Source organism: Mauremys mutica, chromosome 2 (genome assembly GCF_020497125.1).
Source record: "Mauremys mutica isolate MM-2020 ecotype Southern chromosome 2, ASM2049712v1, whole genome shotgun sequence".
NCBI classification, from domain to species: Eukaryota; Metazoa; Chordata; order Testudines; family Geoemydidae; genus Mauremys; species Mauremys mutica.
In genome coordinates this window covers 61,328,682-61,341,466 of record NC_059073.1, presented here as the reverse complement: position 1 = coordinate 61,341,466, position 12,785 = coordinate 61,328,682, and the positions used below count along the sequence as shown (strand labels likewise).

The 12,785-nt window shown below is 40.3% G+C and overlaps 1 protein-coding gene across 2 annotated transcripts in view; it reads right to left on the bottom strand.

Annotated features, from left to right (window-relative positions):
• Nucleotides 1–12,785, bottom strand: part of SLCO5A1 (solute carrier organic anion transporter family member 5A1) — a 171,262-nt gene that overhangs the window by 51,439 nt on the left and 107,038 nt on the right. For both annotated transcript variants that reach the window (XM_045003182.1, XM_045003183.1), the window contains exons 3-4: nucleotides 10,698–10,830; nucleotides 3,670–3,896 (exon numbers count right to left, since the gene is read on the bottom strand). In XM_045003182.1, coding sequence (XP_044859117.1) covers nucleotides 3,670–3,896; nucleotides 10,698–10,830 — 360 coding nt within the window. The remainder of the gene's footprint in view (nucleotides 1–3,669; nucleotides 3,897–10,697; nucleotides 10,831–12,785) is intronic.

Below are 12,785 nucleotides of genomic sequence, written 5' to 3'. Positions count from 1 at the left end.
GTACAGTGACGAAAGTGAAATCCCTGCAAGTTGCATGGGCCCTTTTTAAAGACACCATAATAGAGGCCCAACTTCAATGTATACCCCAAATTAAGAAAAACAGTAAAAGAACTAAAAAAGAGCCACCGTGGCTTAACAACCATGTAAAAGAAGCAGTGAGAGATAAAAAGACTTCCTTTAAAAAGTGGAAGTCAAATCCTTGTGAGGCAAATAGAAAGGAGCACAAACACTGCCAACTATAAGTGCAAGAGTGTAATAAGTAAAGCCAAAGAGGAGTTTGAAGAACGGCTAGCCAAAAACTCCAAAGGTAATAACAAAATGTTTTTTAAGTACATCAGAAGCAGGAAGCCTGCTAAACAACCAGTGGGGCCCCTTGATGATCAAAATTCAAAAGGAGCGCTTAAAGATGATAAAATCATTGCGGAGAAACTAAATGGATTCTTTGCTTCAGTCTTCACGGCTGAGGATGTTAGGGAGATTCCCAAACCTGAGCTGGCTTTTGTAGGTGACAAATCTGAGGAACTGTCACAGATTGAAGTGCCACTAGAGGAGGTTTTGGAATTAATTGATAAACTCAACATTAACAAGTCACCGGGACCAGATGGCATTCACCCAAGAGTTCTGAAAGAACTCAAATGTGAAGTTGCGGAACTATTAACTAAGGTTTGTAACCTGTCCTTTAAATCGGCTTCGGTACCCAATGACTGGAAGTTAGCTAATGTAACGCCAATATTTAAAAAGGGCTCTAGGGGTGATCCCGGTAATTACAGACCGGTAAGTCTAACGTCGGTACCGGGCAAATTAGTTGAAACAATAGTAAAGAATAAAATTGTCAGACACATAGAAAAACATAAACTCTTGAGCAATAGTCAACATGGTTTCTGTAAAGGGAAATCGTGTCTTACTAATCTATTAGAGTTCTTTGAAGGGGTCAACAAACATGTGGACAAGGGGGATCCGGTGGACATAGTGTACTCAGATTTCCAGAAAGCCTTTGACAAGGTCCCTCACCAAAGGCTCTTACGTAAATTAAGCTGTCATGGGAATAAAGGAAAGGTCCTTTCATGGATTGAGAACTGGTTAAAGGTCAGGGAACAAAGGGTAGAAATTAATGGTAAATTCTCAGAATGGAGAGGGGTAACTAGTGGTGTTCCCCAAGGGTCAGTCCTAGGACCAATCCTATTCAATTTATTCATAAATGATCTGGAGAAAGGGGTAAACAGTGAGGTGGCAAAGTTTGCAGATGATACTAAACTACTCAAGATAGTTAAGACCAAAGCAGATTGTGAAGAACTTCAAAAAGATCTCACAAAACTAAGTGATTGGGCAACAAAATGGCAAATGAAATTTAATGTGGATAAACGTAAAGTAATGCACATTGGAAAAAATAACCCCAACTATACATACAACATGATGGGGGCTAATTTAGCTACAACGAGTCAGGAAAAAGATCTTGGAGTTATCGTGGATAGTTCTCTGAAGATGTCCACACAGTGTGCAGAGGCGGTCAAAAAAGCAAACAGGATGTTAGGAATCATTAAAAAGGGGATAGAGAATAAGACTGAGAATATATTATTGCCCTTATATAAATCCATGGTACGCCCACATCTCGAATACTGTGTACAGATGTGGTCTCCTCACCTCAAAAAAGATATTCTAGCACTAGAAAAGGTTCAGAAAAGAGCAACTAAAATGATTAGGGGTTTAGAGAGGGTCCCATATGAGGAAAGATTAAAGAGGCTAGGACTCTTCAGTTTGGAAAAGAGAAGACTAAGGGGGGACATGATAGAGGTATATAAAATCATGAGTGATGTTGAGAAAGTGGATAAGGAAAAGTTATTTACTTATTCCCATAATACAAGAACTAGGGGTCACCAAATGAAATTAATAGGCAGCAGGTTTAAAACAAATAAAAGGAAGTTCTTCTTCACACAGCGCACAGTCAACGTGTGGAACTCCTTACCTTAGGAGGTTGTGAAGGCTAGGACTATAACAATGTTTAAAAGAGGACTGGATAAATTCATGGTGGCTAAGTCCATAAATGGCTATTAGCCAGGATGGGTAAGAATGGTGTCCCTAGCCTCTGTTCGTCAGAGGATGGAGATGGATGGCAGGAGAGAGATCACTTGATCATTGCCTGTTAGGTTCACTCCCTCAGGGGCACCTGGCATTGGCCACTGTCAGTAGACAGATACTGGGCTAGATGGACCTTTGGTCTGACCCGGTACGGCCTTTCTTATGTTCTTATGTTAGAATACCACTAGTATGAAGAAAAGAACAAATTATTAATAAATATGTGATTCAGGATTGTCACCAACACTAAGAGCAACTGTAACATTCAGTCCAGTGCTATCTAAACACCTGGACTATGTCTACACAGCAATTAAACAACTGCAGCTGGCCCAGGTCAGCTGACTCGGGCTTGCAAGACTTGGGCTCCGGGGCTATAAAACTGCAGTGTAGATGTTCAGGCTCAGGCTCCACCTGCAGCTGGCACGGGTCAGCTGACATGGACCAGCCCTGGGTGTTTAATTGCTGTGCAGGCATACCCTTCGAGTCTGGAGTTCAAATTCTGCCTATATGGCACAAGTGACAGGAGCTTTCTTAGTCTCTTCATAGTTCCCATTGTGCTAATCAGAAAACTGCCACAAACTTAGCACATTTAACAGCCACTTCAAAGGTACCCAAAATTAGAACAGCAAGAGTATAAAGACACAACTGGATTCACAGAACTGTAGCAGAAATCTTGTCCTGTACCATTCCACATTATGCCTTACTTAAGCCTATGCTATCAATCTCTCTTTCATGAGCTCTAAATTCACTCATTTTTTAAAAAGTGCCACTATTGCCTTTCTTCCAGTTCCATTTCAACAATGGTTAGACTTTATAATAATAGTGTTATTGACTAAAATGCAAGTCTAGTATAATTACCGGTGGATCTCTTTGCTTTAGTGAGTATTATTATTATTTCCTGATTTCAGAACCTGACAGAAGCCTAGCACTCTGAAAGCAGACACACAGAAACTTAACATCGAACTGGCAGAAAATGTATATGGAATAATATAATATTCCACAATTTATTGCCTCAAGATAAGAAAAGATGATGAGCAATAATTCCTTTCTCCTATTTTTGACAGACTATGACAAGTAAGAGGAGCACTTTATTCCAATGAAAATAATATGGCTTCAGTGAAGATGTATATATTTACATTAAAAACTGCAACGCACTCAGATACTATGATAATGGAGGTCATATAAGTAAGTAGAGTAAATAAATAAGATAGACAGATATTGTTTAGGCAAGTTAAGCTTAGAAAAAAACTTCATTTTTTTTCTAAGCACAGAAGACATTTGTTAAAACAAAGCAAATGCGTTACCTTTCTGCAGCTAAATACTAAACACACTGTGATAATTTAAGGAAAAGGTATTCATATTACTGTGCTTTTGGCATTCAGTATGCCAATCATAACTGTACTTTATAATTAGAAGAACAGACCATCTATTAAAATTTTTCTCCTCATATATATATCCATCTCTTTTTAATATCAACAAGTATAATATGGCCAAATTCTGCCCTCAGTTAAATTCATGCAGGTGCAGAATATAGCCCTGTGTATGATCTTAAACCCTATTGTACGTGTGATACTTTCAAAAATGCATACACTTTACCTTTAACATTCTTTCCAAATCCCATAGAAGCAGGAATTGAACTATCAACTTGTCTTTTGCTGTTTGTTTTCTCTTTCATGACGTCATCATCACTTGAAATGTCATCAGAGCTAATTTTCTTCTTCTTCTTCTTCTTTTTCTGTCGAGGTGGGAGCTTTTTTGGGAAAGTAAACATTGGGAATATCACAAGGAGCATTGCAATGGCACAAAGGAGGAATCCACTCCACCTAAAGGGAGGAAATATGAGTAACAGTTGAGAGCTAATGCATTATGTGGAACAAAAATAGCAAAGAAAACTATGTGGCTATCACTTTCTGTAACTAGACAGAAAACCAAATTCTGTGCTAATGTTTGGGAAGCCAGTACAAATATTAACAGAACAGAAGAGTCAACACAAAGCTTCTTCTGGGGTACTGAATGCAAAATGAAATCAAAGGGAGCATCTATTAAGAATACCACCATCATTCAGTTTCAACAATACTGTACCAAATACTGAGGAGATGGTCTTTATTCAGGTTTACTTAGCTCAAACTCAGGCAAATTCCCACTGAAATTAATGGGAATTTGCCAGATTAAAAAATGGACCTTTGGAGACCCGAGACCAGGGTCCCTATGTACTGATGGATCTCTACTTTCCCATAGGCAGAAGATATGATCAAGCATTTATAGAAAAGCACAGCCTCATTCTCCTGGATCATACTGAAGGCGTCTTGCAGGGCTGGGGATCAGAAGTGTGTAGGACAGAGATCAATGGCTGCAGGAATGCAGATCATCCTCCCTGGAGCCAGTAGTGGAGCCAGGTTTTGAGCAGTGGCAGAACCAAGAGGGACAATGGGTCCTCGGTAGTGCCACTTTCAATTATACCTACTTGCTTGAAAAAGTGCCACAAATACAACTAAAGGTCAATGGTTGGGGGAGAGGGGAGGGTGTCACCCCCCTGCCTGCCACTCTATAAGCCCTGCCACTGCCTGGAGCCCATAAGCTTTATTAACTTTCTCCAGGGTCCCCCTCCATGCAGGGAATCTTCCTCAAAAAGGGATTTTAGGGACAGGTGTCAGATGGTGAATCCCACACTGCCAGCTGGTAGCCATATGGCAGCAGAGCAGGGAATATAGGATCAGCTCTTGAGGTCTTTCCTCATCTCAAGAGATCTGCAGTAAGGGGAAAGGGTTTGTGGACACCTGGATTATTTGGGGGGTGAGGGTGGGGATTGTGAAGTTTCTTGTCCCCTACCTGGGTGTTTCCGTAAAGAAGTCCAGCCCTAAGAAAGGACTCCACAATTTGCCCCACAGAACTGCTCCAACCTACTGAAAACACTGAACTCTTTGGTCCCGATTCTGATCCCTCTTACATGGATGTAAATGAAGAGCAGATCCACTGAAATCAATGGTGTTACACCAGCATAAAAGTGTGAGAGGAGAGTCAGGCCCCTGGACTTCAAGTCACTGGTTGTAGGGCTGAATTTCATATTTTTGTTCATCACCTGCACCTAGAGACCCGGCACCTATCACATAAAGACACTGAACCAAATATTATACACTACATATGGGAAAATAGTCACAAAAGTCAACAGGACTATTTAAATGAGTAAAGGAAACAGCATTCGGCCCCCTTTTTGCAATGAAAAGAGAAATACAGGATATAATTTTAAATGGGGCCTAATCTGACATACACGTATGTGTGATGATTTGTGTGCCATGCAAAATGGGATCAAGAGTGGTTAGATCTAGGACAAGCCAGGCACTAGAAAACTGTGCAGGTATCTTTCATAATGGGTAGGTAAAATGAAGTGATGGGAAGTTTTGGTTATGTAGTTTTGATAGTAGGTAAACAGAAAATCACTCCTTTTAGCTGATAGATACATAGAGAAGTTTGAATTAGAAATGGGAGTTTTAGGAGGATTAGTAGGCACTGTCCCACAGGGAATAAATTAGTCAGTGCATAGAAATATAGTAACAATTCCTTTTAGGCTCTCAGGGTATGTCTACATGCAGCTAGGAACATGCTCCCTGCATGAGTTCCCAGACACGTGCTAACTTTGCTTGAGCTAGCACACTAAAAATAACAGCATAGCTGGGGTAGCACAGGCGCAGCTTGTGCTGGATCCCTGGCTACATATGCAGGCAGCTAACCCAAGCTGCTACCCTTGGCTACACTGCTATTTTTAGTGCGCTAGCTTGAGCAATGCTAGTGCATCTACCTACTTACGCTGGAAAACGTAGTTCCAGCTGTAGCGTAGACATACCCACCAAAACACAAAGCATTGATCAAGGGGATCGGGGGGAGGCACCAGTCATCTATGGGCAACATACTAAGTGCTGGAGATGTCACAACTGTATGTAATCTTGTACACCGCCTTACATGATAGATATCAAAGAACTGGACAACAGACAAAAGAGATAAGGAGGTTCAATATTAACAATGAGGAATGAATAGGCAAATGGCATTTATATTAATTAGAACATAGGAGATGGAGGACTTTTTAGTGTTTTGAAGGATAAAGATATGGGGGACACCTCAAAAAGCATCTGGACAAGTACTAGGGTCTCAAAACAACAGGAATGGACGCTAGGAAAGAACCAGACAGAGCAGGAGAAATTCATTTCAACTTTTTGTGTGGAACAGACAATGAAAGGCAGCATTAGATCAAACTTATTCAATGCAGTTTACAAAGATGTATTAAAACAACCCAGAATTCAATAAGCTGAGCAAAATGAATTTCTATTGAAATTCAGATGAAGAGTTAGAATAGTAGATGTCCTCAGAAGGGCTCTTACTGGATTCAGTTGACCTCATAATGTCTAAATCAAATTGCATTTCTGCATAATATATGTTTGGAAGGAAGGAAGGAAGGAAGGAAGGAAGGAAGGGTTGTTGTTTTTTCAATAAAAAAACGAACCCACAGCAACCAATACTTGCTCCCTACAGTTACATCTACTCTGCAATATTATCTTCATACTTATTATTATTTTGATTATTAATACAATTTCCCCTAGGTTTCTGTGACAAATGAATTTAGGCACTTCATAGTTCTAACACAAGCAAAGAAAGAGAATCAGCGGTAGTGCATTACTTCAAGGGAGATGGTTGAGGCTGCCAGGTCCCAAACTCCTTAAACTTCAACCTTATCTTAAAATGTATTGCTACTTCGGAAAAAAAAATCAAACCTCTGAAATAAGGACTGCAATATGCTTAGAATTTTGAGATGAAATCGGTCAAATAAAACCTGCCCAAATGACACTCCCCTCCTGGGGGTAAATTTCTGGACCCCCATAAAATAGATGTTAGTGGCATGCATGGCTACATTTCTGGATCTCCCTGCAACTGGACTAACAAATGTGCCAAGGGAACAAGGACATGATTCTACACCATTAAAATCCGTTTTTAAACATCTATTGATTTTAGTGGTTCGCAATCAAGAACCAAACACACACTGCTCAGAGACAGAAAAAAGAATCAGGGTCAGAGTTTATGAATACTGCAGAAGCTATTTGATTAGCTCGACTGGATTGTGAAACAAATTATCAGAGGTCACACAAGAGGGCATATTTTTTGAAATTTTAAGAGGCAAAATTTTAGAGAATCATTAGTGGAAACAGAAAGCTTGGTAAAAAGTGAATAGATCAGAAATACCATACAATTGCCTATTAATAGTTAGCCACGTTTTTTTTTTAACAGATTCTCATAATAATTTGTCATCTGCTTTTTCAATAGTGTTTCTCTGCAGTGGATAAGTTGGAAAGCGTATTACTCCAGTAAACACTTCAGAACAGCAGTTTATTTGAACTTAATCAAATGTCAAGAAGCTTGTGAAGTGGAAGTTCAAAGACCAGCCTCTGGTCCTGAATAGGAATATTCCTGAATCAGTATTTAAGAGGTGAAATACAACTAATCTGCAATACCACGAAAAGCTCGAGATAGACTGGAAATGGAAATCTACCAGTATATATTAAGGATTATGTACTGACTTAGGCAGATCTTGGGGGGACGAGGTGGATCATAAGGGATTGGCCTTTTACTTCTATGTCATTTTTGGTTCAAATCCGGCACTAAACAGTAGTAACTATCTGATGGCTTTTTGGTGACCTAGTCCAATTTCATCATCACAAATGGCACATGTTTTGACAGTCTCATCAGATCAACCAAATAATGAATGGGCATGTAGAAAGAAACACATTCTTGCCCAAAGATGTACCAGGTCAGAATTAAGGCACATTGGTGAAGTAATATGGGAGACATTTCAGTGCTGCTGCCCATGCTATGCCTGTTCGGTGGAACATTTCTTACCAGTAATTCATATTCTATAATTATAATATCTCTTTGCTCTTTTGTTCATGCTTCCAACAAGTGGCTTGGGTGGAACTCTTATAACTGAATACTTTAAGCTATTAAGCCTCCCCACCAGTGGATGATTTGAGCATACCTGCTGAAAGATATAATACTTGCCCTACACATCAATTCCCTTTAACATCAAAATGGTAACACAAAAGACATAACAAAATATCCCCATCTCTACAGGTAAAATGAGTGGATGAATGAGAGCCTATTAAAATTATTTCCCTATGAAAATATCGCTCTCTTCTCCAAAGTAATTCTGACAGATCCTAATATTGGAAACCAAAATGTTCTAGGGATGTTTCAGAATAGAAATAGGAAATGAAAAAACTGTTATAGAAAAAAAGGAGAACGGATATTAACAACATTCCAGTGCAACAGGCATGGAATGCAACATTAATAAGAAAAAAACCTTTCTTTCATATAGTTGGGGAAAAGACACCTCTCAACAAACAGATAACACAGAAAAACTAATATAGAAACTTCTCTTTAAAAATATACACCTACAGGGCAGACAGAGTAAATCTCAACTCAACTCAAAAACAGATTTCATAATACATGTAAGCCTAATGTAAATGCATGATGCCGCACTTTGGAAAACTCTACAGTACAAAGATACCCATATGGATGCCCAGCAAATCATTTGACAAGTACTAATCTGAGGCTGGCTATCATTTCTGACATGTCTCTGGCCAAATAAGCATCAACATGCCCTAAAAAATTGCTAAGAATTAAACACATTTTTGCACTTATACTTATGCCTTTTACTCAACGATCTCAAAGCACTTTTCTAACACAAAATTAACGCAGAGAACACCTCTGTGAGGTAAGTAGATAGTTAAACTAAGACAGACTGGTTAAGCCCAAGATCACACAGTGAATGACAGACATATCACTCAGGAGTATGGATTTCTAGTCCACTACTCTGAAAATTCAGTCTAACAGCCATTTAAAGATCATTATCTTGAACATTGTTTCACTGGATTTAAACCAACAAAACAAAAAACCTGAATGGATCTGCTAAGGGCTTTAGTACATTCCAGAGAAGGAATATTTTCAAGACTAATTTGGGGAGGAAGGGGTCATTGGAATTAGGTATATACACACTCAAGATATGGCTGCAGCCATTTAGTGGAAAGTATTTAGTGGTTGTACCGCAGCTCAAACTTGGTTTGGCCTACTGGAAATGGTAACATAGTGATTGTAGTGAGAATAGGCCTCAGGAAGTCCAAGACTGATGCTGAGGACATTTAAGCGTTGTTGATCCATTGGCTGAGGCTTTGACCTGAGCCAGAAGGAATGTTCCACCTTATCTCCAAGTTGGAGTTCAGCATCAGAGAGAAACTGCATCAAGGGTCTGGCAACAGTGAAACATAGGCATGCCACTTCATCTCTAACTTATATAAACCAACAAAATGATTCAAGGATACTGCAGTATCTGCTGAACTGAATCAGCAAGGAAACCAGTGGCTCAGATGCAAAGTGTACACTCCCAGGAGAGATAATGGACTATGAAATCATCAAAGACCACTTATTTGAGGTCTTCATGGCAATTTCAAGTGAAACTTATGAGCTCCTTTGGGAAGGCCAGCCAAAGCCTGATTCACTCGCTTCAGGACCTGACTGCTCAAGCTGGCATCTCCAAGCAAATTCACATGCTCACCAAGTCATTATGTGCCCAGAGATATTCCATAACCACGACGACTGTAACACCTCAGCAGCAGCTAAGTGCCCACCAATTGTCAGTGAATGATTTTAATGATTTGTATCTTTATCTCTGTGAGTTCCTGCCAGTCACAAACTACGAGTATGTCTATAATAGAGCTAGAAGGTGTAAATTCCAGCTGCGCTAACTCAGATTGCGCAAGCTTGCTAATGATAGAGTGTAGTCACAGTGGTGCGAGTAGCAGGAGGGGCTAGCTGCCTCTAGTACAATCCTCTCCATATTCGGGTCAGCTAGGCACTCATGCTGCTGCAGCTAGACTTCTATTTTTAGTGCTCTAGCTCTATTAGAGATCGCACACATATGTCTCCTTGAGTTGGAATTTACACCTTCCAGCTCTAGTGTAGACATACCCTCAGTCACATGAGATACAAGAGTTGAGAGGTGTAATAGTACAGTACATAATGGTTGGAGAATGTTTTTAGCACTGTTTTAAATGTATAATTAATTTTAATATACAAAGAAATTATTCAATATGATTTTCTAATACAAAAATACATATTTTACTCAGGTCTGCACAATTTAAAAGAGCATATGGGGTTGGTATGTTTTGAAGTGATACAACTACTTTTTCCCTGCTCTGGATCGCCCCATGATCCTGCCTCAGTGTAAGAGCAGTGACCCCATACCTCTAGGTCTGCTGCTGCTGTGCTGCATACTATTGGTATTTCATCCTACCTTTCCTGTACCATATGCAGAGCACCAATCAAAAGGAGTCCTGCAGCAGTAGGAAGATGGTGTCATTGTATCCATTTAATAGTATATGTTTGTGTCTATCAATAGCAAACATTTCCTGTCTGCCAGGTCAGTACTGCTGAATCCTACGGCAATCCAGTCACTGTTAGCTACTTTCTCTCTCCTGGCTTCCTTTCTAAATATTTCAACAGGCAGTTTAGATATCTTGCATCTCCCAAGTTACCTGTGCCACTGATAACTCATAGTGCAGTTTTGAAAAACAGTTTATTCTTACCAGTTTCCAATGAATCGAGGGTCACTCTGGTCAATATAAACAGTCGTTCTAGGATCAACGTAAAAACCAATAAGAACTCCTCCTAGCAAATATCCTGCGGCAGGACCAAGTGCTCCCATTACATACATGATGGCTACAAAAATACAAGAGAAAAAAATACATTAAATTATGCTCAATCGTACATTAATAATAAACATGCTTTTCAATAATTCTTTATATTTAAAAAATATGCTGCAGAACAGGAAATTGATTGGGGATTGATTCACTTCAGGACATAGGCACTTATCTGCCACTTAGGGTGTCTAAATTCCAGAATCAGGCCCCACTAGAATTCACAAAACACTCACTCAGCCACTTCCAAAACCTGTAGGGGCCTAAAAATGCCCAGAGACTACATTTTTGCAGTAAAAGTTGCCTAGGCACCTACAGTTCTTCCTCTGAGCATGTAGGCAGAAGTTTGGATGCCTAAGCCCCAGTGTGATGCATGAACCAGGAGAAGATAGGTGTCCTTCCGTCTATCCCGCTGCCAGCCCAATGTGGAAAGTGTGTTCAGAGCCTGCCCACCGGATGGGGCACCTATGGGCAAGTGTACCCAAAGCAGCAGCTGGTGGGAGGAGAGAAGGCACACCTCCCTTATAACTTTTAGTCCTGTGGTTAGGGTACTCACATTGGGTGTGGGAGACCACCCCCTCCACCTCAGAGGGAGAAGGCATTTGAACTGGGAGCTGTCACCTCTCAGGTGAGTGCTCCAACCACCAGACTATTGACTCATTCTCATGCTTGCATGCACTCTCTCACTCTCACTCTCTCTTCTTTCGCCCAATATCTTTTCATTAGTTATCCACAATGGAACAGGTTCAACAGGAGAGACTGAGGGATTCCCCACATCAGACTATCCTATAGCCCAGGGGTTCAGATCCCAGTTCAAATCCCCTTGTCTCATCAGGTGCAGAGGGGAACTTGAACCAGAGGTCTCCAGCATCCAGATGAGTACCTTATCCACTGGGCTAAAAGTTCTGAGGGAGGTCCTCCTCCCCATCTCCTGCCAGCCTTCTTGCTAAAATGGCATGGACACCTAATGTCAAGAGAGGGTCTGCAGCTGAGAATCCCATGCGGAATGCGGGGCCTCCCAGTAGCCCAGATTTAAGCACCGATCTCCAAGACAGGAGCAGGAATTAGCCATACCCCTCACTTTAGCATCTCCCATTGGCTACTTTATGCAAGAAGCCACCTAGCATGCGGGCTTTTTGAATCCTATTCTGAGGTGCCGCTCTCTCCCCATTAACTGTATGGGGAGTCTATGCGCCAAACTCAGGCTTTGTGAATCCCAGTGATTTTCTAAGCACCTAACAGCTAGGCATGGTAATGCTCAGTGCCACCATACCTACATTCCTTTTGAATCTAGAGCTCAGGGTGTTAGCTTGTGACATTCCATATTCAAAAGCAAGTTTTGCAATGCGTAGGTGGAGTCCTTCATCACATTAGACAACTGGACAATATCCATTTCATTATGTTCAACAAGAAAATTGCACCCAACTTACATGTCTATAATTGACAAAATGTATGCATGGAAATTAGGCCCAGACCTGCAAAAGTATAGACTCCTAATTTCCTTTAATTTCAATGTAAATTAGGCATATAAATATCTTTGTGGATCTGGGACTTTGTACTTAGTTTCAACATGTAGTGCTTAAGAATAATATTGTGTATATTTGGTATAGTTAGGCAACTTACATTTAAATGATGTATTCATACAGGATTATGATTTATTTAAAAGCACTCCTTTGGTATAGGACAGTTTTGTTCCTTATATATAAATCTCATACTATACTCATCCACCAATCTAGATGACTGCTAGGTAATTTGTCCTCCACCAGGTAGATTGAGGTGATCCTGGCTTGGATCTGGACAACTACTGGGAATTAATAATAAATAATAGTTTGCTCTTCAATAGCACTATTCATCAGTAGATCACAAAAGTGCTTTATAAAGGTGGTCAGTACCATTATCCCCATCTCACAGAAGAAAACACTGAGGTACAGAATGTCAAGTCATTCAACAGGCCAGTCAGTGTCAGAGCCAGGAAGA